General features: G+C 36.3%; 1 protein-coding gene across 2 annotated transcripts in view; it reads right to left on the bottom strand.

Annotated features, from left to right (window-relative positions):
• Nucleotides 1-25,980, bottom strand: part of PLS1 (plastin 1) — a 108,220-nt gene that overhangs the window by 41,482 nt on the left and 40,758 nt on the right. For both annotated transcript variants that reach the window (XM_012762378.2, XM_012762380.3), the window contains exon 2: nt 1,639-1,744. In XM_012762378.2, the coding sequence (XP_012617832.2) occupies nt 1,639-1,708 (70 nt within the window). In that variant the 5' untranslated portion in view covers nt 1,709-1,744. The remainder of the gene's footprint in view (nt 1-1,638; nt 1,745-25,980) is intronic.

Consider the following 25,980-nt stretch of genomic DNA (forward strand, 5'->3'; position numbering starts at 1 on the left):
AAAGAAATTAATTGGCCAAATAATATATATATATATATATAAAATTAGCCAGGCGTGGTGGCGCATGCCTGTAGTCCCAGCTACTCGGGAGGCTGAGGCAGAAGGATTGCTTGAGCCCAGGAGTTTGAGGTTGCTGTGAGCTAGGCTGACGCCACGGCACTCACTGTAGCCTGTGCAACAAAGCGAGACTCTGTCTCAAAAAAAAAAAAAAAAAAAAATATCATTAAACAAATATTGTAAAATTATATGTCCATTAGTCATAAAGATTACAGTTGGTATACTAAACAAAGAAAACAGATTACTACTTCATTCATTTTACTAAGACCTTGGTAGTAATTTTATTCAAGCTACCAAACTGTACCTATAAAATGACAGAAAAACCAAACTAGGAGACACATTTTTATTACTTTTCCTGTTTCAATGCTCAAAATGAGTAGAACATTTCAAAAATTATCTAATTTTTATCTTGAAAAGATTCTGGGCATGGTATAAAATTCTCTATAAAATTTATGATTAATAATTTTCTAAAAATCATACCATATCCATGCAATGCTCTAATGACAAATATGCCTTTCCCATGGAGAAGTGGAAAGACCCAGAGATTTGTCTAATTTATTTTACAGCAATGATTTGTAAATCATGAGCTGAGTTTCACTTTTTGGCAGGGGGTAACTTTGCTTTTTAAACTTAAATTTTTCTTCATATTGGTCTCTAAAACGTATCCTGCATTGCATTTTACCTACATTAATTTTAGTAGTTATTTCTTAGGTTTGTGAGAAATCTAAGCACAAGACCAGCTGGGATCACTATATCCTCCCTGGTCTACCATATAACTCTGTTTTTCTTGGAGTGCCCTGTTGCACTATAGAAGGATCCTGACAAGTAAGGGACTGAGATGGTGGTGTCATTGTCCCAGTGTCTATTCACTGTGCTCACCTTTCACTGGGTTCACCTTTCACTTGCATGCATTTGCAGACTAAAGAAAAAAATTTATATTCTCTTTGTTTACCATGGGTTTCCTAAGAAAAAAATGCAGAAGAATTGGGATTTAAGAGAATATGAGGAAATTTTTTTGGAAAAAAAATACAAAGCTGTCAAAATGATAATGTCATAAAGACAAAACACTAAGTGGCTTTAAAAAGTGAAAGAAGAAAAATAAGACAGACAACCTTTAAAATCAATACTAAGACTTTTTAAATTATGCATGAGAGAGAAGGAGATGAGACATTTAATACAATACCACGATTTTTAAAATATTGTGCATGAAGTCAGAAAGTGTTACTGTTAGTGACAAAGACGTGAAGGCCAGAGTTCAGTTTATACACAAGGAAGTGTTTCTACATTTTTTCTCTGTAATAAGGATACCATGTTAAGTATATGCAGTTACACTGTCATTCATTAACCTGAATTTATTCTCTGCAAAGAAATGATCAAAGAACTCAAAGTCCAATTCACCTAGAAATTCAAGCCAGTCCTAGCTTATCGCTCAGAAAGAATCTAGTGAAACTTAGATGAGAAAAAAAGGAACAAAGCTGGGAATAACTGGGTGGTGGTAGAAGAAATAAAAGGTATTGTTCCCCTTTGAAATCTGACATCAAACAGAACAGTAATGTCATATTTACTTTTTCTCGAGCATACCTATTTTATTAAATGCTTCTTGTAGCTCTTCAAGCTCCTCCCGAGAAATGGTAGTGGTACTGTTTTCCATCTTTGGACAGGAAGGACTACCTTCAAGTCTTTATATCTAGAAAAAGCAATATTATAAAAAGAACATTAGCCCTTTGGAAACATTTATCTAAGCAATATAAGGTACAGAGGAAGTACATTCTCTAGAAGAAATCAACCATTAGGTTTGGCTGACAAAGAACAAATAGTAGTAGGTCTCCCAGTAACATTCTCTCCCAGTCAAACAATAACTGAGACCTCAGTAAGGGGAAGAAAATACCTGTTTTTCACACCTTGTTCTTTTTACAGGGCAGATATTTCTCAACAGCCTGTATAATTTTTATTTACATTTTATCCCACTATTTCAGTAAAATAAGCAATTCAAGTTTGAGAAAAGTATAGCATTTATAAATGTAAAGCATGAAGTCAGAAATAAAATTTAAAGACATGAGTAATTTCCACAAAAAAAGGTAAAGTAAGTTAGAGTCTGCTCATCTTGGGAAGGAGTTTGTGGTTTTATATTCAGCTGTACAATATCCAACCATTGCCATATCCCCTCTTCTTCCCTGGGCAAGGTCTGAAAGGGTCTGTGGAGCCCCTCTTACTCTAAGTGTTGCCCTTATTTTGAGTAGGCAAGACAAACTAAAAAGAAAAAAATATCATGTAAAACTAGGCTGTAAGTAAGAAGGTGGTGTTCATTACAGAAAATAATTAACAAATGCCCTAAACAGAAAATTAAAATTACCCATAATCCTACTATCTGGACAGATACATATCAACTATTATCTTTCTATTGTCTTTATTTTTCTGGTCTATTTTCTAAGCACATGTGTACCTTTTTTGAGGGAAAAACAAAGTATCCATTCTATCTTAGTTATAGTACTTTTAGGTTACTTTTGGTATTTAATTTTTTTTTCTTGTCCTAACACATTGTCATTATGTTTCCATGTCATTCATCAATGTAATATTTAATGGCCTCATATCACTATATTATAACTTACTTGGTAAATCTCTTATCTCAGGGTATTTGCATTGCTTCCAAAATTTCATTATTAATAATGTTTTAATGAACATCCTTATAGATAAATCTTTGTCCATATCCATGTTTATGTCTATATAATAAATATTTACAAGTAGAATTACTTACAGTTTTAAGACTTTTGACATATAACAGTGCAACTCTGATTTTTAAAATGACTTAGTGGTTTGACTATTCAATGTAAAGCTAAAGATGAATAAGAATTATGTTGTATTCCTCTTATATACAATTAGTTATATCAGACAGTTGACCTATGCCTCAGAAAATAAGTGAAAATGAGTGCTTTATAAGACAACAGGAATTGGAGCTAAATGGGAAATCTTTTTATATACTTTTATAGATTTATATAAGAGGTTCAATATATCCCTAATTTTTCAAGAAAGCACAATTTTCAAAATAATTTATTCACTGAAATTTACCATTGATCATTTTAAAAATCATATTAAATTATGTGACACTCTAAGAGTATGGCTCATTTGTGATCTCTATACCAATTTGTTTATAATTTTTGATGTTTTTTTCAAAATCATCTTTCTCTTACAATTTTTTTAGAGCATGGTTCTAATTAAATGCACAGTTGAATCTTTCGTTTAAATATACCATTGTCCACTATTTAATTCTACACTTTTTTTTTAATTTGAAGAGCTCAAGTCAGTGGAATAGGAAAAAGTCATCTTACTCCCCAGATGCAGTTTCTTACATCTTAGCATTAGAATTCTCATTTTTAGGTTTTGCTGTATTTAAAACTACATACGGGCATACTTATTTTTTGTTAAAAAGAGATTAAATCACCCTTTTAACAGTTTTAAGCATAATATCCTAGGTCTGCAAAATGCTACTTCTGTTGTGGCTGGCTTTAGATCTCTGTGGTCTTGGCCATCCTGCATATCCTTTCCTATACTCAAAATGGTTTCTATCCTTGCCTCAAATTTTAAAAATAGCATTCTAGTTTTATCATTTGCACTCTACAGAAAGGCTGTAAATTAACAGTACTTATGTTGACCTCACATTTGAAATGACAAAAATAAACCTGGAGCTCTATTCTTTGCTCATGCCTATTCAAATCATTTGTTAATTACAAAAAATGTTTTTATTCTCCCATAATCAGGCAAAAACAGCATTTAAACACATCAAAAAAGCAATTTAGTCACACAATGTTAAGTTTTTTTTTTATTTTTAAAGCTTTGTTTTTATATGTAAGAAAGATGTTGCTTTGAGTCCTTTGGTATTTAAAAGAAACAAATAGAAAAATATAGAAAGATCTTGAAGTTATACAGACAGTTCCCAACTTACAATGGTCTGACTTACAATTTTTTTTTTTTACTTACAATGGCGCAAAAGCTACATGCATTCAGCAGAATGTGGTATGATACTCTCTCACAATGCTGGGCAGCAGCAGGCAGCCACAGCTCCCAAGGCCATGAGAGTGAACATCCGATAGACTACAGTTTACTGTGTTGCCAGGAGACTTTGCTCAACTGTAAGTTAATGTGTTTTGAGCATGTTTAAGGTAGGCTAAGCTATGATGTTCAGTAGGTTAAGTGTATTAAATGCATTTTTGACTTATGATATTTTCAACTTACAATGGGTTTATCAGGACGTGATCCCACAGTAAGTTGAGGAGTGTCTGTATTCTTAAAAGAACAAAGCAAGGTGCAGAAAAGTAAGTATAGCAGGGGAAGAGGAATGATATCAGTTGTATATTTATAATAATAAAACATTTCTGGGAGAACATAAGAAAATAGTAACAGTAATTGAATCTCTGGGGGAAATGGGGAATTGGAGGTAGAGAGTATATACTTTTCAATATATGCTTTTTGTATTTTTTAGACTCTTAGTATTTTTTTTTAGACCATAAGCCTACCAGAAAAAAACCCCTGAAAAACAAAGGCAACTGTGGCAAAACATTGAAAAAAATAAAGCAAATACTACTGGTCTGAAGGTACACATTACTCAACACAGATAAGAAGATTATACAGTACCTATACCTACCTATATGTGACAATTTTAAATAAGAGCAATATATATAAGCAAGAAATATATTTCCTTACAAAGCAACTATGATTAAAATAGTAAAATAATTTATAGTTTCTCACAAAGCCATAAAAAGACTTAGTAGTAGAGTGGTTAATGAAAACTATATTGCTTCTTTTACATGTACAGAATCATGCATAAATATATTCTATCAATATTTTTCTATGTGTTTGCAAAATTGTTATAATGTTAGGATTCTTCAAAAACTAACTGTAGCATATGGTATACCTTAACAAGCATTTTTACACAGCATAATAAACTTACTGAGAGCAAAATATCCCATTGGCTAAGAAAACATAGGAGGGAGTTTGATTTGATGTGTAAGACTATCCTAGTTACATGATCCCCAAAGAAATTACTTGCTGTGGTGTTTTTCAATGAAAAATGTTTCTACTACAATAAAACAGCACAGGCTATTAAAAACTTTATGGAAGAGAATGTATCCAACAACTAAAATTTCAAAATAGTATACGAAATTTCAGAAGAAAAGCCCAGTGACCCAATAACTATCAACCTAATGTTTAATTTTCTTACTTGTCTTACATTTAATTAATCTGCCATATATTGTCCTAATTACTTTGTGTACATTCTCATTTAATCCTCACTACTCCATGAGGTAGGTCCTGTTCTCATTTTGGCATTTGAAAAAGGGATGTTTCATGGCATTGAGTAACTTTCTCAAGGTCTCAAAGTGAATACCTCTCTTGCAGTCTCACAACTAAGCTATGATAGAACCCAAATATGTATCATTCCTGCCTCTAGGCTAGAATGCAGTTCTCCCAAATATAATCTGATATCAAGCCCTATAAATGTGTATTTATATAATAATCACACAATACTTTACACTACATATTATATACTTATAAAATAAGAACTTGCCTTTTTAAAAGAAATCAGCGTCTGTAAAGTGTTGGGGAAAAAATTCTAGCTAAATCAACTCATATTTCTTAAGTACATTACACTTGTCAGTTCTGAAACACTCCACAATACACAGTTACTAAAATTCACTTTGCAATTTTAGAAACGAAGAACATGTCACTTAGTATCCAAATACCTGGCATTGAAGCTTACATACCTGGATGCCTGAGAAAGAAAGCTCAGAAGAGTTTAGGTATCAAAGTTAACCCTGAAAGCTGCAGGTTGCCAGGATCACTGACCAGAGACCCACCAATGGGGCAGGTTATGCTGAATTCTTTATGTAGATACATCTTCCCATGGATGTTGACATGTTCCCTATATTTCTTCAATAATTCCAACACTACTTTCCTCCTCCACTTTTTTTTTATTAGCACAAATTATTTTAACCAATTAAAGCCTCCTTTTCCCTCTCCTAATACTCAAGTGTACCTTGACACAACCAAATGTATATTTGGAAAGTTAAGGAAGCATATTTTGAAAAAGAACTTTTCAACACATTTTAGATGAAATTAGATTTGATCTTTTATCTTCCCTCAAATTTCCAACTTCCTTGAGCCTTTAAAAGGTTTACCAAAGTTAGTCAAAGCAATCCTTTATGACTGGCAGGATCTAAAGCCCCTCAGATGACAGTTTCAGGAGAAAAAGGATTAGGAGCCACTCTGAATTGCTATGAGACCAACAATATTTTTATGTCTTTCTACAAACCCTAAAACTCCGAATTGTGAAGGATCAAAGCTGTCTTCACCAGCACCCTTTGGCTTCCTGGCTATTCTATTCTCCTTCCTTCCAGAGTGGCCCTACCACTGGTCACTTGAAATTACCTGACTCCTCAAGCTAGCCTCAGCCAGCTTCCCCCCTCATCTATCCTCCTCCACAATTCCCTTCTTCCCTTAATCCTCCTCCCCTAGCAATATATACAATAATGGCAAATATTAATATTTACTGAGGGCTTTCAATGGGTCTAGAACCATGCTAACCTTCTCTCATATATGAGTTCACTGTGTATGTATCTGTTCTTCTACTGATGGAACAAGCATCATCCCTTAAAATGTAAGCTTGAAGCCTACAGAAATTAGGTAAACTGCCCATTTCTAGTTCCCGGGTTCTTAAGTTCTACATGTAGTTCAATTAAAATCCCTACTCTCTTACTGCAAGCATCATAGGTAGTTTTAAAGAAAGGATAAGTACTTCACACTAAAGTATGACTGACCAATAAACACTTAAAGGGTTAATTCTCCCAATCATATTTACATTATTGTTTAATCAATATCTTTAGATCCACAAAATAAATGAATCATATCTACCTGTTTCTCGAAAACATACTAAATGGAAAAAGCAAACTGCTAAAGGATATATATAGTATACCATTTGTCGTAAATTATAAAAACACAAAATACTAAATATGTTACTTATGATGCCATACACATGTAGTAAAACTTAAAAAACACATGCAAATAACACAACAAATTCAAAATAATGGTTGTTTATGGAGAGTAAAGCAAGGGCTTGATGGTAGGGCTGAATCTATTAACTTTTTAAATAAAGACATAGTGAAAGCAATTATGGCAAAATTTTTTTTTTTTTTTTTTGAGACAGAGTCTCGCTTTGTTATCCAGGCTAGAGTGAGTGCCGTGGCGTCAGCCTAGCTCACAGCAACCTCAAACTCCTGGGCTCAAGCAATCCTCCTGCCTCAGCCTCCCACGTAGCTGGGACTACAGGCATGTGCCACCATGCCCGGCTAATTTTTTATATATATATCAGTTGGCCAATTAATTTCTTTCTATTTATAGTAGAGACGGGGTCTCGCTCTTGCTCAGGCTGGTTTTGAACTCCTGACCTTTGAGCAATCCGCCCGCCTCGGCCTCCCAAGAGCTAGGATTACAGGCGTGAGCCACAGCGCCCGGCCTATGGCAAAATTTTAATGTCTGTTCAATCTGGGAAGTAAGTACATGGATATCAGTTATATTATTTCTATATTTTTCAGTTTTTTTCAATAATTCATAATATTTAAAAAGCTATTCTTAAAGAGAAAAAAGATGCTTCTTAATCCAAAACTATACACCACTAATAAAAGAAACTCAAACAGCAAAAAAATTAAACAAAAAAAGACCAAGAATATGTTTTGGAATAGAGAAAACTTTCCTAAGGCTTTGGGAACTTTTTTTTTTTTTAAGTACTTCGATACTTCAATTTTGAACAATTAAAACAGTGAATATTATTGTGGCAGAAAAACTTATTGAAATATTAAGTTGCGTTTATTCTTTTCCCTCCTCAATTAAGGCAATCACAATTTGTCTGACAGCACAGAATGCAAAACTAGCCTGGAATCTGTGGTCTTTGGGAAGAAGCATAAACCTATGAAAAGGCTTACTTAGGTTGGGTGTCCTGGAGATGGGCAGGGGGGCATCTCTGAGAAACCACTAGATGAGGAAGGCAAAGGGAGGGAGAAATTACCCCAATGGGGAGAAAGGGAAATCTGCGGATGCCAACAAAAAAAACTGCTGCCCCACAGGTGGCAGGCATAATAGAACCTCTACCAAAAGGGACCTGTAGCCTAAGTCAAGGGGTGCTTCCCAGGTAACCACTAGGGACTGATGAGTAAGGATAGAAGAGCTTCCTCTAAGTCTCTGGAAAAACAGAGGCCGAGGGGCAGATACCAGGTGCCCAAGATTTGGCAGTAGTTTGGAAGGATGAGTCATCACAGTGAAAATAAAGTTGCTTTAAAGAATATAAAGAAATGTGATATTTCTTTCATATCTGATTTTTTTTTAAAATCCTTAATAGTATTTCTCTGGAGAATTGTTTCAAAGTATTTTAATATCTCTGGTGAGTAGAAGTTCTACTGGTGCCCTGTGTCCTCCACCCATTCTTCCTAAATTATGCTCTCATCTCCCACTGCAACCCTCTCCTTTTCCTATGCTACTTCCTATTTTGACCTCTCTATTACAAGTTTAAAGATCACAAGGTCACAGGAATAAATTCTTATGTGAAAAAATAAATATCTAAGAAATATGATTTAATCTAAGAGTTTTCTTTCTAATTTAAAGAAAAACCTGGAAAATGTTTTCATCTATGTATATTTCCAGTAATCTCCTTATTCAACCACATTTCACAACTGGAAGGTACATTATTCATTTTGTAAAAACTAAATACTCATATTCCATATCAACCTGTTAATTTTTTATTAGGTTTTCTCTAGTTAACTAGAATGTCTAGTGACTCTTGAATATAAGTATGTAGTGGGATATGATTTACTTTATTAAATATTAGTCTCCTACTCTACATACCCACCTGCACTACCCTTTGGACAGAGGAAATAATAAAAGGGTATAAGATAATTCGAATATTTCCTGAGCATCCTTTAGCACTGAAAGAACTGAGCTCAGCTCTTTTGTTCCTTCTACAAGGGGCAGCTATGCTAGAAAAACTTTTCTTAGAAAGTGATTAATTTGATTGCCAACAGCCTGGATTTGGCAAATCCTGAATTACTTTTAAAATTCATTGTTATAAAGACTTCTATTTTCAAATGAGCAAAATAATTCTTAAGTGCCTAGACAATCCTACAGACCTTGAGAACATCAGTTAATTATCATTATAAAGAGGTAAGCCATTATAAAGAGTCACTTCACACCTGGGGTGAAGTGACACTTGATTCCAAACTGACTGCCTCTTTTGTGACCTCTTAAATGGAGGCCCAGAAATCTCCTATAAAAACAAATAAAATTAAAAATAATAATATACTGTTATCTTAATGTTGAGGCTTTTTCTTTGCTTCAGTATTTCTAAGTATTTACCATTTCACTGCTCCCTACATAGCAAAATTAATGTGCTCTCTGCCCCCTATTATCAATCTGACAGCTTGGACTTCCAGCTTTGGCTTAAGGTCCATTCCCCTGTGTCCTTAACTCCTTCCCAGTGGCATAAGACATGATCACCTTTGTCTTTTCCTTTACTTAGTGTCTTCATCTCTTATGTATTATTCAGTTCACATACATTAATTTATTTTTCATTATGTGTTGCTTTGTAGTGGTCTTTTTTTGCTATTTTATTCTCATTTAACCTCGTAACATCATTGTTTGCTCCTTGCAGGTAAAAGATGCATAGTTTATTCTTTTTATATTCCCAGTGGCCTTGTTGTATTGTGTATGTGGGGAAAGGTTAGTACATTTCATTAATAGTTATGCTTCTCTTCACAGAGCAAGAATAGTACTAGATTACAAAGGACCAAACAAACAATGGTTTGTGGGAAATGTGCCACCAATAGACAAGAGATGAAGAGTTTCTATACCTCAATCACTAGTTATCTTCATTCACTTACCAACTTATTCATTATTTATTCAACAACTTATTGAGCACTTGTTTACTGGTTTACTCTACTGAGTATTAGAGGATTAGCAGCACAAAGACTAATTTGACACCATTCAGGGTTTTTTGGAATTTTATTTTTGTTTTTGTTTTTTTTAAAGACAGGGTCTCACTCTGTCACTCAGGCTGGAATGCAGTGGTGTGATCATACCTCACTGTACCCTTGAACTCCTGGGCTTAAGTGATCCTCCTGCCTCAGCCTCCCAAGTAGTGGGACTGCAGGCACATGCCACCAAACCTGGCTAGTGTTTGTATTTTTTGTAGAGATTAGGTCTCACTACTTGCTCAGGCTGGTCTTGAACTCTTGGCCTCAAGCGATCTTCCCACCTCCACCTCCCAGAGTGCTAGGATTATAGGCGTGAGCCACTGTGCCAGGCCAAAACTGACTTTTTTCTCTAAAGAGTATAAAGTAGTCTTATGATTATTTCTGTATGATGAACAAATTATTATAGAATCACCTCTAATCACCTGCTATTTAAATATGGATAAAAAGGGGCCTCTTTGTACAGTATATACCACTTGTTATAGCAGTCACTCAGCATACATGGCTTTGGATCACGAGTTTCTGGACTAATTAGAGCCAAGGCAATTGTATCATATGGAAGAGTGATGTGAGAAGATGCATGAGTTTAAGAGAAAATTAGAATAAGACAAAGCACAAAGACTTAAGAAAACAGAAAGAAAAGTTCTTGTAAAAAGCATTTGGTATGTGAAGGATTCATGTTGTGGCAAAACTATCCCTTTCTTTGTTAAAGCAAAGTGCAAATCAGAGGGAGGCATGACCCAAACCAGAATACCAACATAAAAGCATGTGGTGAGTCAACAAGGATTTTGTGGAGGCAGAAATTGACTCAGATCAAAAATAAAAAAAATTTTAAAAAAAGGTTGTGTAGAAGGAATAACTATCCCAAGGAAAAACATCATATTGAAATCAAAGCTGCTGGTACCAAAGCTCTGATCTTTACTTTGTCATGTATGAGTTTTGGTCACCCACGCAGAGGTTCAAATGTCATTTGACTTGTTCAACTAAACAAGTGAGTGTGCAAAGTCAGAGTTGCTTCTTGAATTGTTAAATCAAAAAAAAAAAAAAACTTAGTCTCATCTCACAACATCTACCCATTATCCCTGGCTAACACCAAACACGTGCTATTCAGTTTCAAAATCCAAACACTTCAAGTTGTAAGTGTGGAAGTACCTATTGAAAGAATGGCCTAGCCAAAGTGGGAAAATATGTAAAGCTTGCCTCACCTCTGGTCCCTCTGCTCTATCAAGGTGGGTACACTAATGGATCTGCCATGCCCCCAAATTCCTCACTGTGGCCTGTCCAAGGGCCAGGAGAATCTTGTCCTCTTTGTTAGTGGAGCCAAGATTAGTAAATTTTTTAGCTGAGAAATAGGAAACTATATTAAAAGTGTATATAAAAGGTACAAAGTAGGATTTACTGATCAAAATATAATAAAGAGTATCCATATTAGACTCTGATTGGAACTATTGGAACCCATGTATGAAAGAAAGGAAAGGACTTACGTCCCTAGTATTTCTCTGAAGCCTCAAGTCCCCTATAAATTCAACATTAAATGAATATAGACAACTTGTAAACTGAGGAAATTAGAATCTACGAAGTGGTAATCAGTTCTTCTCAGGACCTGCCGACTAATGATGCCCCATGGCCACAAGCTCAGCAACACTTCCAATCTACAGCCCATGACAATTCTTCCTGGTTCCTGAAGTACTAGATGAGGAAAGTTCCTTTCCCACTTGATTCCCCAACCTTCACCCCTTTCCTGATGTGTCCATGATGTCAGTCCCCTAGAAATCCCATATTTGTCTCTTAGAGACCAGGCAGGAGCTGTGAAAAGGATCTGAAAGGAGCAGCCACCACTGAGCTGCAATGGACTGTTGCCAAGAGGAATGAGGCCCAAGGTGGCTGGATCTTCTGACTTTTCAAGGGTAGCCAGAGATCCATATTGTTATATGAAATTTGATTTTTAAATTTTGGCAATTTGAATTATTATAAAGCACCATGTGTGCCACATGAATCCTCCAGTCTATTAAATTTGTTTCCACACCTCCTTGATTCTCTTACTTCACTTGGCCTCTTACAAGGCCTTGGCTGAAATGCTGTGTGTTTATTTAGAAACATTTCCATCAGTTGGACGCATTGACGCACACCTGTAGTCCTAGCTACTTGGGATGCTCAGTTCCCGCTTGAGCCCAGGGGTTTTAATCCAGCCTAGGCAACATCAAGAAACCCAGTCTCTATCTCTTATAAGAAGGGGGAAAAAAAGAAAAGAAAAGAAACACTCTCACCAAATTAGCTCACTTTGAGGGACAGAATAAAACATTTTCTCTCTTAATGTGTCAAAACCCGACCTCAGTTTTGCGCCACTCACCATTATCCCTGAACCCAAAGAGAGGCATTTCAAAGTGTCAGTGCCTCTGAAAGATGAGGGGCCAGCAGGTCATGAGCCAATTAATCACGGAGACTTTCCTAGCTCAGGTAACTAGACCTTTCCAGCATCCCAGGATCTTTTTTCTTCTCATTTAGTATTTATATCCCTATCTACTCTCCCCCACCACCACTCCCACTTTAGGACTTCCTCGGTTCTCTGAGAAAATTCAACATATGGTTCTTACCCAAATTCCCATCACTAATAATGTTGTAATGTTGTGCCACGATAAATCGCAGCACAATTCACAATTGCAAAGATATGGAATCAACTTAAGTGGCCATTAATTTATAAGTGGATAAGGAAAATATGGTATATATACACCACGAAGTACCACTCTGCCATAAAAAGGAATGAAATAATGTCTTTTGCAGTAACTTGTATGGAACTGAAGACTATTATCCTAAGTGAAGTATCTGAGAAATGGAAAAACAAATACTCCATGTTCTCACTAATAAGTGGGAGCTAAATGATGGGTACACACAGGCACAAAGAGATGTAAAGAACATTGGAAACCAAGAAGGAGGGAAGGTGAAAGGTGGATGAGGGATAAAAACTAACCTATCCATAAAAACTATTCTGGTGACAGTACACTAAAAACCCTGACTTCAGCTTTATATAACATATCTGTGTAACAAAATGTTTGTACCTCCTTAATATTTTGAAATAAAAATAATAATGTTACAATATTAATATTTCAAGTATAATTTCCTTAACATGTTTTGCTTTCTCCTCCAGCAACTATTTCCCTTCTGGGAAAAGTCCTAACTTTAGTTTTGGAGTTCCACTCATGTCCTGTAATTCATCCATGCCATCTGGGTAAGGCTCCAGGTCTAAGCCAAGAGGCATATCATATTCCCTGGCCACAGTGATTTTGGCTTAGAAATAAGGATAAAATCCAATTGAAGCCGACAAGACATGACGGAGTTTTTCTGGAGCTCTCTGTAATGCAGTCCCCACACAATCCTCTGAATCAGTGAGGAAGCAGAGGTCAGAGCAGCTGTAGCCATCATGTCTCCAGCATGGAGAGGACCCAAAGCTAATAAAGCCAAAACCAACACAGCTGGAAGTAGAGCCAAACAGGGAAGAGAGAACACATCCTGCCAGGGTTGAGTTCCGAATCCCACCGTACTTATACATTTTTGGTTACTCAAAATAATTTCTTTAAAGCCATGTAAACTGGGTTTCTATTACTTTCAACAATAGCCTAGGCCAGGAGCAGTGACTCATATCTGTAATCCAGAACTTGGGAGGATCACTTGAGACCAGGAGTTCCAGACCAGTGAGACTCATCTCTGCAAAAATTTAAAAAAATTAGGCCGGGTGTGGTGGCTCACGCCTGTAATCCTAGCACTCTGGGAGGCCGAGGAGGGTGGATCGCTCGAGGTAAGGAGTTTGAAACCAGCCTGAGCAAGACCCCGCCTCTACTAAAGATAGAAAGAAATTAATTGGCCAACTAAAAATATATAGAAAAAAAATTAGCCAGGCATGGTGGCACATGCCTGTAGTCCCAGCTACTTGGGAGGCTGAGGCAGAAGGATTGCTTGAGCCCAGGAGTTTGAGGTTGCTCTGAGCTAGGCTGATGTCATGGCACTCACTCTAGCCTGGGCATAAATTGAAACTCTGTCTAAATAAATAAATATTAGCCAGACATGATGGCATACACCTATAGTCCTAGCTACTTGGAAGGCTGAGGTGGAAGGATTGCTTGAGTCCAGGAGTTTATGCTGTAGTGATTTATAATTACACTACTGCAGTCCAGCCTAGGCTACAGAGCAAGACCCAGTCTAAGTCTAAACTGACATACAGATAGCAATAACAGATAATCTACATAAAGAAAATGGAAGGGAGGTCACTTTCTCTAAGGATACAGACTATTTGGGCATTCTGAATTGGGAAAGAAAATTAATCATAACTATATTTTCTGAATAAGTTTATATCTAGACAAGAAGCATTATTTTTGTCCTAATTTGTATTTTCCCACCACTACAACTAATCTCAGAAATTCAATGCCTCAGTGAACCACAGAAAAGTCATTTATAGTTGTTCTCACATTTGATCAGCAGTATTAAGGATATATTCATAGTATAAAGGCCTTTGGACCTATGGCTTCTTAGTACCTTTTGTCCCCTTCCCTTCATCCAGAAAAATTCTTCCTATTCTCTTTTCATTCATCTTCAGCTAAAGATGACAAACTATATAGTAATATGAGAAATGGGCAGGTCTTTCTGGTATGAGGCAGGGCAGGGCAATCTAGCTGCAATGACATTCAAAGTCAACAAATGATTAAAATCAGAAAACTTCTAATGTATTGTATGTAGAGAGAGGAAAAAGTAATTTACTCAATCTCTAGGGATAAAAAAAAATTATGTCTAAGATGTATTCAGGTTTATACAACATTCCACCAAAAACAAGTACAGTAAGCATCATCCCTTTAACTTAGATTTCCAAAGGAGTACTTGACCCAGATCTCAGTAAACCCACACTGTAATTTGCTGTGCGGCATCTTTTGAATGGGATCATTGACCATCATTGCCACTGAGAGGTTAAAGGGATATTCTCAACTAAGTAGTTATATTGTATTGCATCCAAATTGCCTTCAAAGCACAAAGGGAACAAGAAAGGTACACAGCAGACAGGAATTGGGGAAGGAATAAGGCTAAAAAACAAAACTCTCCATTCATTTTTGTAACAGTATTCTTATGCATGCTCAGATTTCTAACATAGTTATGTTTTCCCAACGAAATAGGCCTGAAATAAACATTAAGTAGAAACATTAGAAAATGATAGGCTTCTTTATCAAATCTATTTGTTGCTTTTATTGTTGTTATGACATTCCAGTTCACAATAATGATGTCACTATGTTGCTGCTCAAAATTACACAAGCTAATTATTCTCTATTTTAAAATCCTACAGGAGCAAAACATTCCAAAAGCTGATAACTCCCACAACTGAATTTTCTCTCATGTTTTTTACTTTGTTCCCTTAAACTATATATCAAATAATTTCCTTCATGAGATCATGGCCTCAAACGATTTTAGTTAAACTTTTACCTCTAGACTCTAATCCTTTCCTTTTAACAATCCTTATTTCCCACTACACCCTAAAAAAGGCCTTCTCTTTCTCTTGAAGCCTCTTTCCTTATTGTCCTGCTGTACTATTGTCCTATTGTACTTTCCTTCATGTCATTTCCTGTCCCTAGAAACTCTATTCTCCTTCTTCTAAATCTTTACCCACCCTCAAAGCACAGCTCAAATTCCACCATGAATTTTTCTTCAATGACCTCATTTCATTTCAGCACATATTTTATTAAGAACATCTAAGTGCTAGGTATCATACCAAGTGTGGAAGCAAGCAAATGGTGACTAACAAACAGACCTGACTCTCAGAGAATTTACAATTTAGTAAGGGAGTCAAATGAACCAAAGATGACAGCAGTGGCAAACACAGGAGACTCCCTTACCCACTGCAGACATCACTCACCAATCGCTACTCTCTCCCAGTGAGCTTTGGCGTGGTGTAGGATCCCCATTTCACATGGTCCTCTACATAGCCTCTACCAGAGAGCCCTTAAAATGAACTAGAATGCCACCTCCAGAACCTCTATACTAGCTAGAATAAAAGGAAGAATCATCTGACTGGAAGATTTTACAGAGAGGTGCCATTTGAGCTAGACCCTGAAAAACACAGGCAGAGAGAGAAAGATGCAAATCCCAGCTGAAGAAGAAACACCTTACTGGTCTCCCTACAGACTACTCATAGTCTGACAAAATGGAGTTCTTAACTGTTTATATTATACAATATTGGCCAGACTAAGGAGTCTCACTTTTTCCACTGAAGTAGGTAAAAAATGCATTTCTTCTCATCCTCCTCAGAAAAGTGATATTCTCACTCCAAGCCATGCTAAGGAAGGAATTTTCCATGACCTCCAGGACTCTTGGCTTCATCTATGTCCTCTTACCTACTGACAATGGAAATATTTACCTCCTTGGTATTTGTGCCAGTTAAGGTATTTTGATTATACACAATAAACAAATCTGATTCTGGCAAAATGTGTGAAAAAAAGGAATGCACTAGAAGGGCAGGGAGTTTGGGGTGTTGGCTCAAAGAATCAAGGGAGAGCTAAGAACAAATGCCAGGTACCTCCAAGGAGCTCCACAGTGAGAACTATGATGTGCTGCTTTAGAGTACTATTTCCACATGCCTCCACCACCATCTGAGGATGACAGTCTAATTCCCAGGATGTTGAGTCTGAGTGGCAGAGTTTCAGCCACATACCCATTCCTGCAATCAGGGGATACCAGGAAGGCAAGACATGCAGCTGTAAAAATCTCTTTGTCCTATTCATTTGCCTTCTGCACAGTCTCTCTGTTTGCATGAAGCAAAGATGAAGGTTTATACCTGACTCATATGCAAATGCAAACATGCTATTCTAAGAGTCTTCTCCTGGCCTGAACTCATTGCACATAATCAAGAATACCTGAAACATGGCTCATACACTCTCCTCCTATCTCCACACCCCAAAACACAGCACTCATAACCATGGCAGTCCAAACAAGGCAAGTGGGACTTCTCTTACCCTTTTAAACAATAAACATTCATGGTTGTTCATTATAGGCCAAGCACTCTTCTAAGTACCATAGATATTGTCTTATTTAATCCTCACAGCAACACTATGGGGTTGGTATTATTATAATTCATACTTTAGAGTCAAATAAATTGAGGCCAAAAGCTTCACAGTAAATGGTACTGCTGGGATCAAAACCCAGGGAGTTCTCTAGTCTACTAGAAAGTGATAGAGAAAAAAAACCTAGGGAGTCTGCCAAGTTCAGACCTTTACTTATATATTGCCTTCATGCTGGTGGTTCCTATCAATCCCTTTCCATGCCTGTATCTCAAGTTATGTACCCTATGACCTTTTCCTGTTAGAAGCTGCCCTAGAACCTGACTCTTGAGGATAGAACTGTTAGGGCACAGTGTGATCTGTCTTACTGTATGGACACAGTGTGATCTGTCTTACTAGAAATTCGGGGAATAGATGAAAGGATTTAAATGAATTTTGTGAGAATGATATAAATTATATCACTTTTTTTTGTCATCTCTGGAAAAGTACCTTATTCCTATGTTCTGTAGGAAATAGAAAATTTCCTGTATTAGTCACAGGAAGTTATATATTAGAAGGATAATTGCCCAAATTGTAACTGCCTATAATGCCAAATATCTCAGAATGAATGCCTCTAGACCAACACCAAAGAGCTGTCAGAGAACAGGGAGCAATGAGTCACTTCCAAGTCCTCTGGAATAACCCAGGCATTACTTCCTGGTTTAGAATCCCCTTTCCCCCAGTTCTAGCTGAGAATTTCAATGTAAATGATTCACAGCAACACAAGTGAGACTCTAGCCCAACAGTGTCCAAGTGAGCAAAAAGAGTTCTACCCAGCATGCTTCCATAACAGGGTTTGAAATTTAATCTCCCAAACACACATTGGTTTAAACTTGAAGTTTTTCACTCTTTACACATATCAATTAAAACAGTGCTTTCAGGAGTTGAAACTCTATTTTGAAATCTGCAGAATCCAACTCTGACCCTCTCTGCTAAAAGACAAAGGAAGGAATGCATGTTTTTTCAAGGATCCATAGAAATCATTCCAAAAGTTCTAAGTTGCTATGGGTTATGGACTTTATAAGTTAGTATCAAAAAAATATCAACAATTACAAAGAATGCCAAAATAATAAAGAACTAACAACTATCAGCCAGGTGTGGTGGCTCACACCTGTAATCCCAACATTTTGGGAGGCCAAGGCAGGAGGATGACTTGAGGCCAGGAGTTCGAGACCAGCCTGGGCAACAGAGTGAAACCTCCACGTCTACAAAAAATAAAATAAAAAAAAATTAACCGAACGTGGTAGCATACTCCTTTAGTCCTAGCTACTTGAAGGCTGAAGTAGGAGGATCACTTGAACTCAGGAATTCAAAGGTACAGTGAGCTATGATCACACCACTGTACATCAGCCTGGGCAACAGAGCAAGACTCTGTCTCTTAAAAAAAAAACACTGTCAGTGTATTAACACAATTTTCTTAAAGAATATAACTAATTAACAAATTTATGTTTTATCATTCTTTTAACAGTCTGCATGCCACCACTGAAGAATTCTACCAAATATATCAGGTTAGAGTTTTTTCCTACTGACAAAAGATGGATGCTTCTTAGTTGAAACCAGATATTTTGCTATTGGCAAATGGAGAAAAACAGCACCCACTACCAACTCTGGAAATCTTCTCTCACCAGAATCTTGGCATTAGAAAAATTAATAACTGTATGTTATATTTACCAAGCATTTTCTATTTTCCAAAGCAATTCCACATCCATTACATTATTAGACAAAGTTATCCCCATAGAGAAATTGAGACACGATGAAGTTAAATTATTCATAACACTTACAAAGTCCAGTCCACACTCATTATTACACAGGTAAGAGAACTGACATCTAGACTGAGGGGTAAAATGATGTGCTCAGTGTTTTCAGAACAAGGCAATGACACTGAGTATTTACATTAAGAGTACTTGAATTAAAAATCACTAAAGAGGTTCAAGCAAAAATTAAGATATAACAGATATTAATGTCTACATGCTGTGGGTTCTATAGCTCTAGAAATAAAAGAAGAAAATAACAGGGGTACAACTACTGTAGGAGATCTTAGCTGTTGATAATTTAGTCAAAAGCAAATAGAGGATATAGAGAATTTGAATAATAAGTTGTAAAGATACAAAATATTCTACAATTCTTAGATTATATTTTCCTAAATTAAATCAAAGCCTGGATAGAGTGACCTTTGTTCCCAAGGCTAGTCTCAGTGATCAGAGATGACACCCCCATGTATGCTATCTCCTCAGCTATAAGCCTCAAAGTCATCTTGACTCCATTACCTGCTTTACCCCAAAACCCTCAACTGATCACCAAATTCCAGACCTGAAATGTCTCTGGGAAACCCTTCTGTCTTCACTTGTCCATGTCCTGGTTCAGAACTCTGATGCCTTGCCTGGGCTACTTCAGGAGGTTTATTTCAGCTCCTCCTGACTCTACCCACCCAGTATCTGGCTCTTACCTTGTGCACACCATAGTCCATACCCACAGCTTCAATGCATTCCTGCCAAATAGAGCCAACCTCACAATGTATTTGATGAGAAATGTTCTACTTAAGATTTTGTTGAGAAGTAGAGAAGAATTTACATTACACACCACTGGGCAAAATTGCAAAATTTCCTTTAATTACTCTAACTTTCCCCAAAGCTCTTCTCTAAAAGTGAGCTGCCTTCTCTCTGGTCACTTCAAAATTCTCTCCCTTGCCATAGCTCCTGGACCTTCCTCTCTGGTCTATAGTCTCCCCCTCCCCCAAGGCCTTTCTTTCTTCAACCTCCATCCCAGTCACTTTTCTTATGTTGACCAATTCAAACTCTTTCCTCAGTTTCTACAATTTGCATCCTCTCTCACTCATCACTCCCCTAACCAAATACAACTTCCACCTAAAGATTCAACTTCCTTAGAAGGCAGTAGAAGAACAGCAAATAACAAAAGAATACAAGTCAGTAGACACACAAACTCCAGGTTACTGTTTAAGAAAATTTTAAACTGAAAACATCACAGACCTATCCTAAGTATTTTTTTTAAATGGCCATGAAACAAAGTGGAAATTAAATAACAATGAAATCCTACTGTTTTGCCCAGAAAATTAGCAGCCATACTTTTCAAAAGGATAATACTCAGTAGAAGCAATGGTTCTGGGAAACATACAGGCACCAATGATGGGGCACAAACTACAACAAATTTTTTGTAGCAAAATTTAGTAACAAAAGATTCAAAAGTCTCAAAAAGGTTGGTGAAAGAATCCATTTGTAGGAATTATTCTACAGAAATCTGAAATGAACAGAAAGACTCTGGTATAAATGGTCAATTTATCATTTATATAATGGAAATCTAAAACTTAAATTTATAAAAATAGGTGATTCATTTAATAATATATGGTATCTCCCTATGAAAAAGAATATCAGTCATTAAAAATCATATTTTCAAAGAATATAGAAAAAAATTGTAATATGTTATCAGGTTTTGAAGGAGATTATCAATATGTACAATATAGTATCAATTTGTTTAAAGTATATACCTCTGCAAAGAAAAAAGACTGGCTAGAGAGGTGTTAAGGGCAGTTCCTCTTCTATTTCAAACACATACATATCCACATAGAAATGCTGGATAAAACATAAATCTTTAAATTTTTTCAATTGATATATATCTTGAGCAAGAAATCTCCAAGTACCAGAAATGAAGTGGGGAGTAAGAGCAGGGCAATATTCACACTCCAAGGGATAGGAGTTGAGGTCTCAGATCCTGAACACAGAAGAAAGCTAGAACTAGAACTTAAAGCCCCAAACCAGGAAAGGGGCAGACCTCTCTATAAAGACATATTATATATTCATCATAGACTACAGGTAGAAAAAAAGGCATTCATGAGAAATCAGAATCCCAAAACTGCCCTGGAGCAAATGTGAGGGCTGAATTCACACCACGCCACTGCAGAAACCTAGAACACAAGAAACCAAAGAAACCACATGGACCTAGCAGAGGCAGAAGCAGAAGTGGTCCACAGGAAGACCTCAACCACCCAGAGTGCACTCTGGACTCCAGGTGAAGATAAGGCTCTGAAGATGAGCTCACTGACAAAAATTACAAATCATATTAAAGAATCTATTACCACCAAAGTCAGTAAGAGACTTCCAAACTGGGAATCAGGAAAAAGACTTTGAAACAAAGATATCTGAAATGTTTACAGATAAAAGAAGAAATTCATTCATAAGAACAGGAAATTTTTAAAAAGAAAAAGTACAGTTGAAGAAGAATGATAACAGGAGCTATTTCAAGGGAGAGGGTGAAGAGATTATGGATGAGTTAATTTTTACTATATAGCTGTATATTTTCCACAATGACCACATATTATTTTTGTAACAGATGAGAGGAAGAAAAAAGCAAAGATTCACATTTTACTATTTCTTTTAGACAGCTAAAAAGATTTTTGAAAAATGGAGGAGATAAACTTTGATATACTACTAGAATAAATCCAAACTGCATCTAGTGAATGCCGCTGCAACCTAGCCAAACCCATATCATCAGACACCACCCTTCCACACACACCATACCACATGCTACAATCACACTGAGCACATCAGCAGATCCTGTACATGTTAGTGCTTCTTAAAATCAACCTCTAGACATGTCCTTTACTTAGAATTCCCTTCATCTTTTCTTTACTCTTCAAATTCTTGGTAATCATTCCATATCTAATCAAATACCACTTCCCTTGTGGAGTCTTCCTTAAATCCCTCAGCCTGAATAAGCAACTATGTCCTTCAGTGATGCCAAAGAAACTCACTGAGCCCTCTGGTTAATGCCATTTTGCATAGTACTTTCTGTTTATTCTCCCTTCATCAAGGATTATGCATTCTTGAAAATAAGAAACACCTTTTTTTTCAGGTGTTTCTCTGAATACTGAGTGCTCAATAAAAATTTGTTACATGAACCCAGGTACAGAAAGTCACTAAAACCCTACCAAAGATAAGCTCAAGAGAATCATCTCCTTAGTCTAGTTTTTCTCCCTTAGCTTCAGAGAAATGAAATGGATTCATCTGCCCACTTTTTGCTTACATCCACTTAACCAATAGATGTTGTAAATAATACCAGCAGAGTCTTTTATTTTTCTGGTCTTGTATTGTTTCCTGTATCTAACATGCCATGTATGTAATCACACTTATCTCCTTCATTCTAAAAAATTCTCCCAGTCAATTCTAATCAATAGCTTAAATCATTTTCAAATGAACAATCTGTAGCACACATGGTTTTCTGATGATTTCTTGGACACTGGAAATACATGTAAAACTAATAACATAAAATGACTCTCAGTTAAATTAAGTAAACAGTTTATGATTACATAGAGTTCTGTTGAACCATGTCAAACATCATAGAAGATATAAAAATACTAGATTTATTCTCTGTACTCAGAAAGCTTAAATTCATTCATTATTCATCCAGCCAATATTTACTAAAGACCAACTATGCACTCAGCCTTATGCTATGGACTGTGAATCGTAGCAAGAAGTTTAATTTCTGGTCTATGCATTCCAGGAGCTTACAAATTAGCTGGGGGGCTCAGGGTATAAGAAAAACAAATAGTAAGCTAAATGGCAATGTTATTATGAGCATAATCAATAAAATTCACCATCTGACATAGACACAAAGAATTAAGAAGGTGAGAGGAAGAAGAGGTCTCTATATACTCAAATAATCCAGAAAGTGTTCAAGGGAGAAGTGGGAAGAACTGGGGAGAAGTAATATGTTATCTCAAGTTTACTGAGATAAAATTGCTAAATAGTAACTTACTGTTTTACAAGCCCAATCCATGCCCTCCACTATTCCATAACTACAACCAGGTAGATTTGAAGAGGATTCAGGGTCTTTATGAAGAGACATCATGTGGACCACATGACCACAGACTTAACTGGGAATTCAAACACTTCAGCAGATGTCAGCAGAGAGGGATAGCCACACCCAGGGACTAGACAGAAACCACAGCCTCAGCAGAAGCTATAATAGATTAAAAGAAACAACAGCCCCACACTAAAATCCTCACCCACATATCCATGCTATGACATGATGAAATTTCTGAAAACTTATCACCCAGGGAAGACAACTGAATTCAGCCATAAATGACCAAGTCTTACCCTGTATGTTTTACCCTAAGGAAGTCTTCTACTAGATAGGTACTGAAGATAGAAATTATGTCTTAAAAATAAATAAATAAAAGATAAATGTTTCTTACATAGCTAAATTTTGAGGCCTGGGAATTCAATCTTGTTACAGAGGTTTTTAAAAAATCAAATATAATCCAAGGTAGTATATCATTACATTCCAAAATGAATACTGAGAAAAAGGTCCTTCAGAGAGACAGATGATATGGATAGAAAGAGTTTAAAGACACATGCTAAACACTACTCCCTGGCATCCTTTTTAGAGTATTCACAAAGCAGGCACAGAATTTCTGCAGCCCTGAAGCATCACTGTTGCCCCTATGTTCCAGAGACAGTGCTCACAGTGCTCACAGATCAGTTAAGTGGGCTGCAGGTTGTTACAAATGCCGACACTTCAAGCCAGCATTTCTGCCCTAACCCATGAAAGCAGCTCCAGCATTCTCAGCACCCTGTGCCTTCCTGCCTTCCAATGAGCTGTGAAACCTGACAGATCTAGGATGCATTGCTGGCTTTACATCTTACCAGCTATGTAATCTTGAGTAGTTGACCTCTCTGGATCTCACTTTTAATAATGGAACCTATCTTACAGGGTGGTCAAGATCAAATGGGAAAGTACATGTGAAAGGCCAGGTACTACTTTATTGCCTCTTTCAGAAGACTATATGCTTAAAACTACTTTCTCAATTATACAATTAAAAGCTTTATATTATTTTAAAGGAATTTTAGAATCTCAGGTTACATAAGCAGATTGAGAGGTATGTTGGGGAAGAGAAATCTCCTGGCCCCTATACTCACATTTCACACACTAACACTAATTGCAACCTATCACCTTTTCCACTGGGGCTGGCCAGCTTTGGAGGGAGTAGCAACAGCAGGAGGGTGAGTAGAGGGAAAGAGAATGGAGAAAGATAAGAGTTATTGGCATTCAAAGGAACCTCCATATTTTATATATGTAGAGGGGCCTGGAGTGTTGTTTACCTACAGATAAAAAGTAAAATCAGAAGGATAACCATTAACTTTCTACTTTGTTCTTTTCTATACTTAATTCTATATCCTGAATACACACATACACACATATACAGAAGAAAATTATAGTAAATTTTTTAAACTATCCTTCATGAGTTTCATCGCCTTTAAAAAATGTATTTAATGTTTAAATTAAATGTTTGAAATTATTCAAACAATTTAATAAACCATTTATCTAACTGACATATACTAAGCAGCACATATAAAGTATAAAATTTGAAGTTTTGACATATTACACAACTGCAACTATCACTATAATCAAGATAGTGAACGTATCTATGACTCCCATAATATTCTTCATGCCCCTTTATAATCCCTCCCTCCCATCCTTTCCTGTTCGCAGGCAACCACTGATGTATTTAATGTCATTACAATTAGTCTACATTTTCTAGAGTTTCATATAAATGGAATCATGCATTCTTTTCTTCTGGTTTCTTTCATTCAGCATAAATATTTTGAGATATATCTAGGCTGTACATTTTAATAGTTCATTCCTTTATATTCCTGAGTAGTATCTTGGTTTTGCTTTTATTATATTATTTTTTTTCTCATTTGCAGGGGAGTAGTTTCTAAGTAGTATTCTTTTGAATGAATAAATCACAAAGACATTTTGGTTGTGACCGGAAACTAAATAAATCACAAAGACATTTTGGTTGGACTACCAAAGCCATTTTGGTAGTCCAATATTTGGACTATGACCAAAAAGGTGCTATGAATAACTGTGTACAAGTCTGTGTGTGACCATATACATTTGTTTTTCTTCAGTAAATGCCTAAAGCAGAATGGCTGGAAATCATGGTGGATGTATATTTAACTTTTTAAGGAACTGTCAAGTTGTTTTCCAAAATGGTAATACCATTTCACCAGCCGTACCAGCAATGTATGAGAATTCTAGTTCTACCACATATTCACCAATACTTGGTATAGTCAATCTTTCCAATTTTGGCCAAATAGTGGTATCTCATTTATACATCCCTGATGACTAATGATAATAAGCAGCTTTTCATGAGCTTATCTACCATGCATCTCTGTCTTCTTTTGTGAAGTGTCCAAATCTTTTGCCTATTATTTTATTATGTGGTTTGTTTCTTACTATTGAGTATTGAGGGTTGTTTACATATTAAGAATATAAGTGCTTTATGAGATACATTCTTTGCAAATATTTTCTCCCAGTCTGGAACTATCATTTTATTTATTTTTTATTTATTTTTTTTTGAGACAGAGTCTCACTTTGTTGCCCAGGCTAGAGTGAGTGCCATGGCATCAGCCTAGCTCACAGCAACCTCAAACTCCTGGGCTCAAGCAATCCTCCTGCCTCAGCCTCCCAAGTAGCTGGGACTACAGGCATGCACCACCACGCCCGGCTAATTTTTTCTATATATATTAGTTGGCCAATTAATTTCTTTCTATTTATAGTAGAAACAGGGTCTCGCTCTTCCTCAGGTTGGTTTCGAACTCCTGAGCTCAAACGATCTGCCTGCCTCGGCCCCCCAGAGAGCTAGGATTACAGGCATGAGCCACCGCGCCTGGCCTGGAACTATCATTTTAGTTTCTTTCAAATGGTAGAACTTTTCAATTGTGATGAAGTCCAACTTATCAAATATTTCTATAATAGACTATGCCTTTGATGTTGGATCTAAAAAATTTTCATCAAACTCAAAATCACAAAATTTTTCTCTTCTC

This window comes from Microcebus murinus, chromosome 1 (assembly GCF_040939455.1).
Source record: "Microcebus murinus isolate Inina chromosome 1, M.murinus_Inina_mat1.0, whole genome shotgun sequence".
Taxonomy (NCBI): domain Eukaryota; kingdom Metazoa; phylum Chordata; class Mammalia; order Primates; family Cheirogaleidae; genus Microcebus; species Microcebus murinus.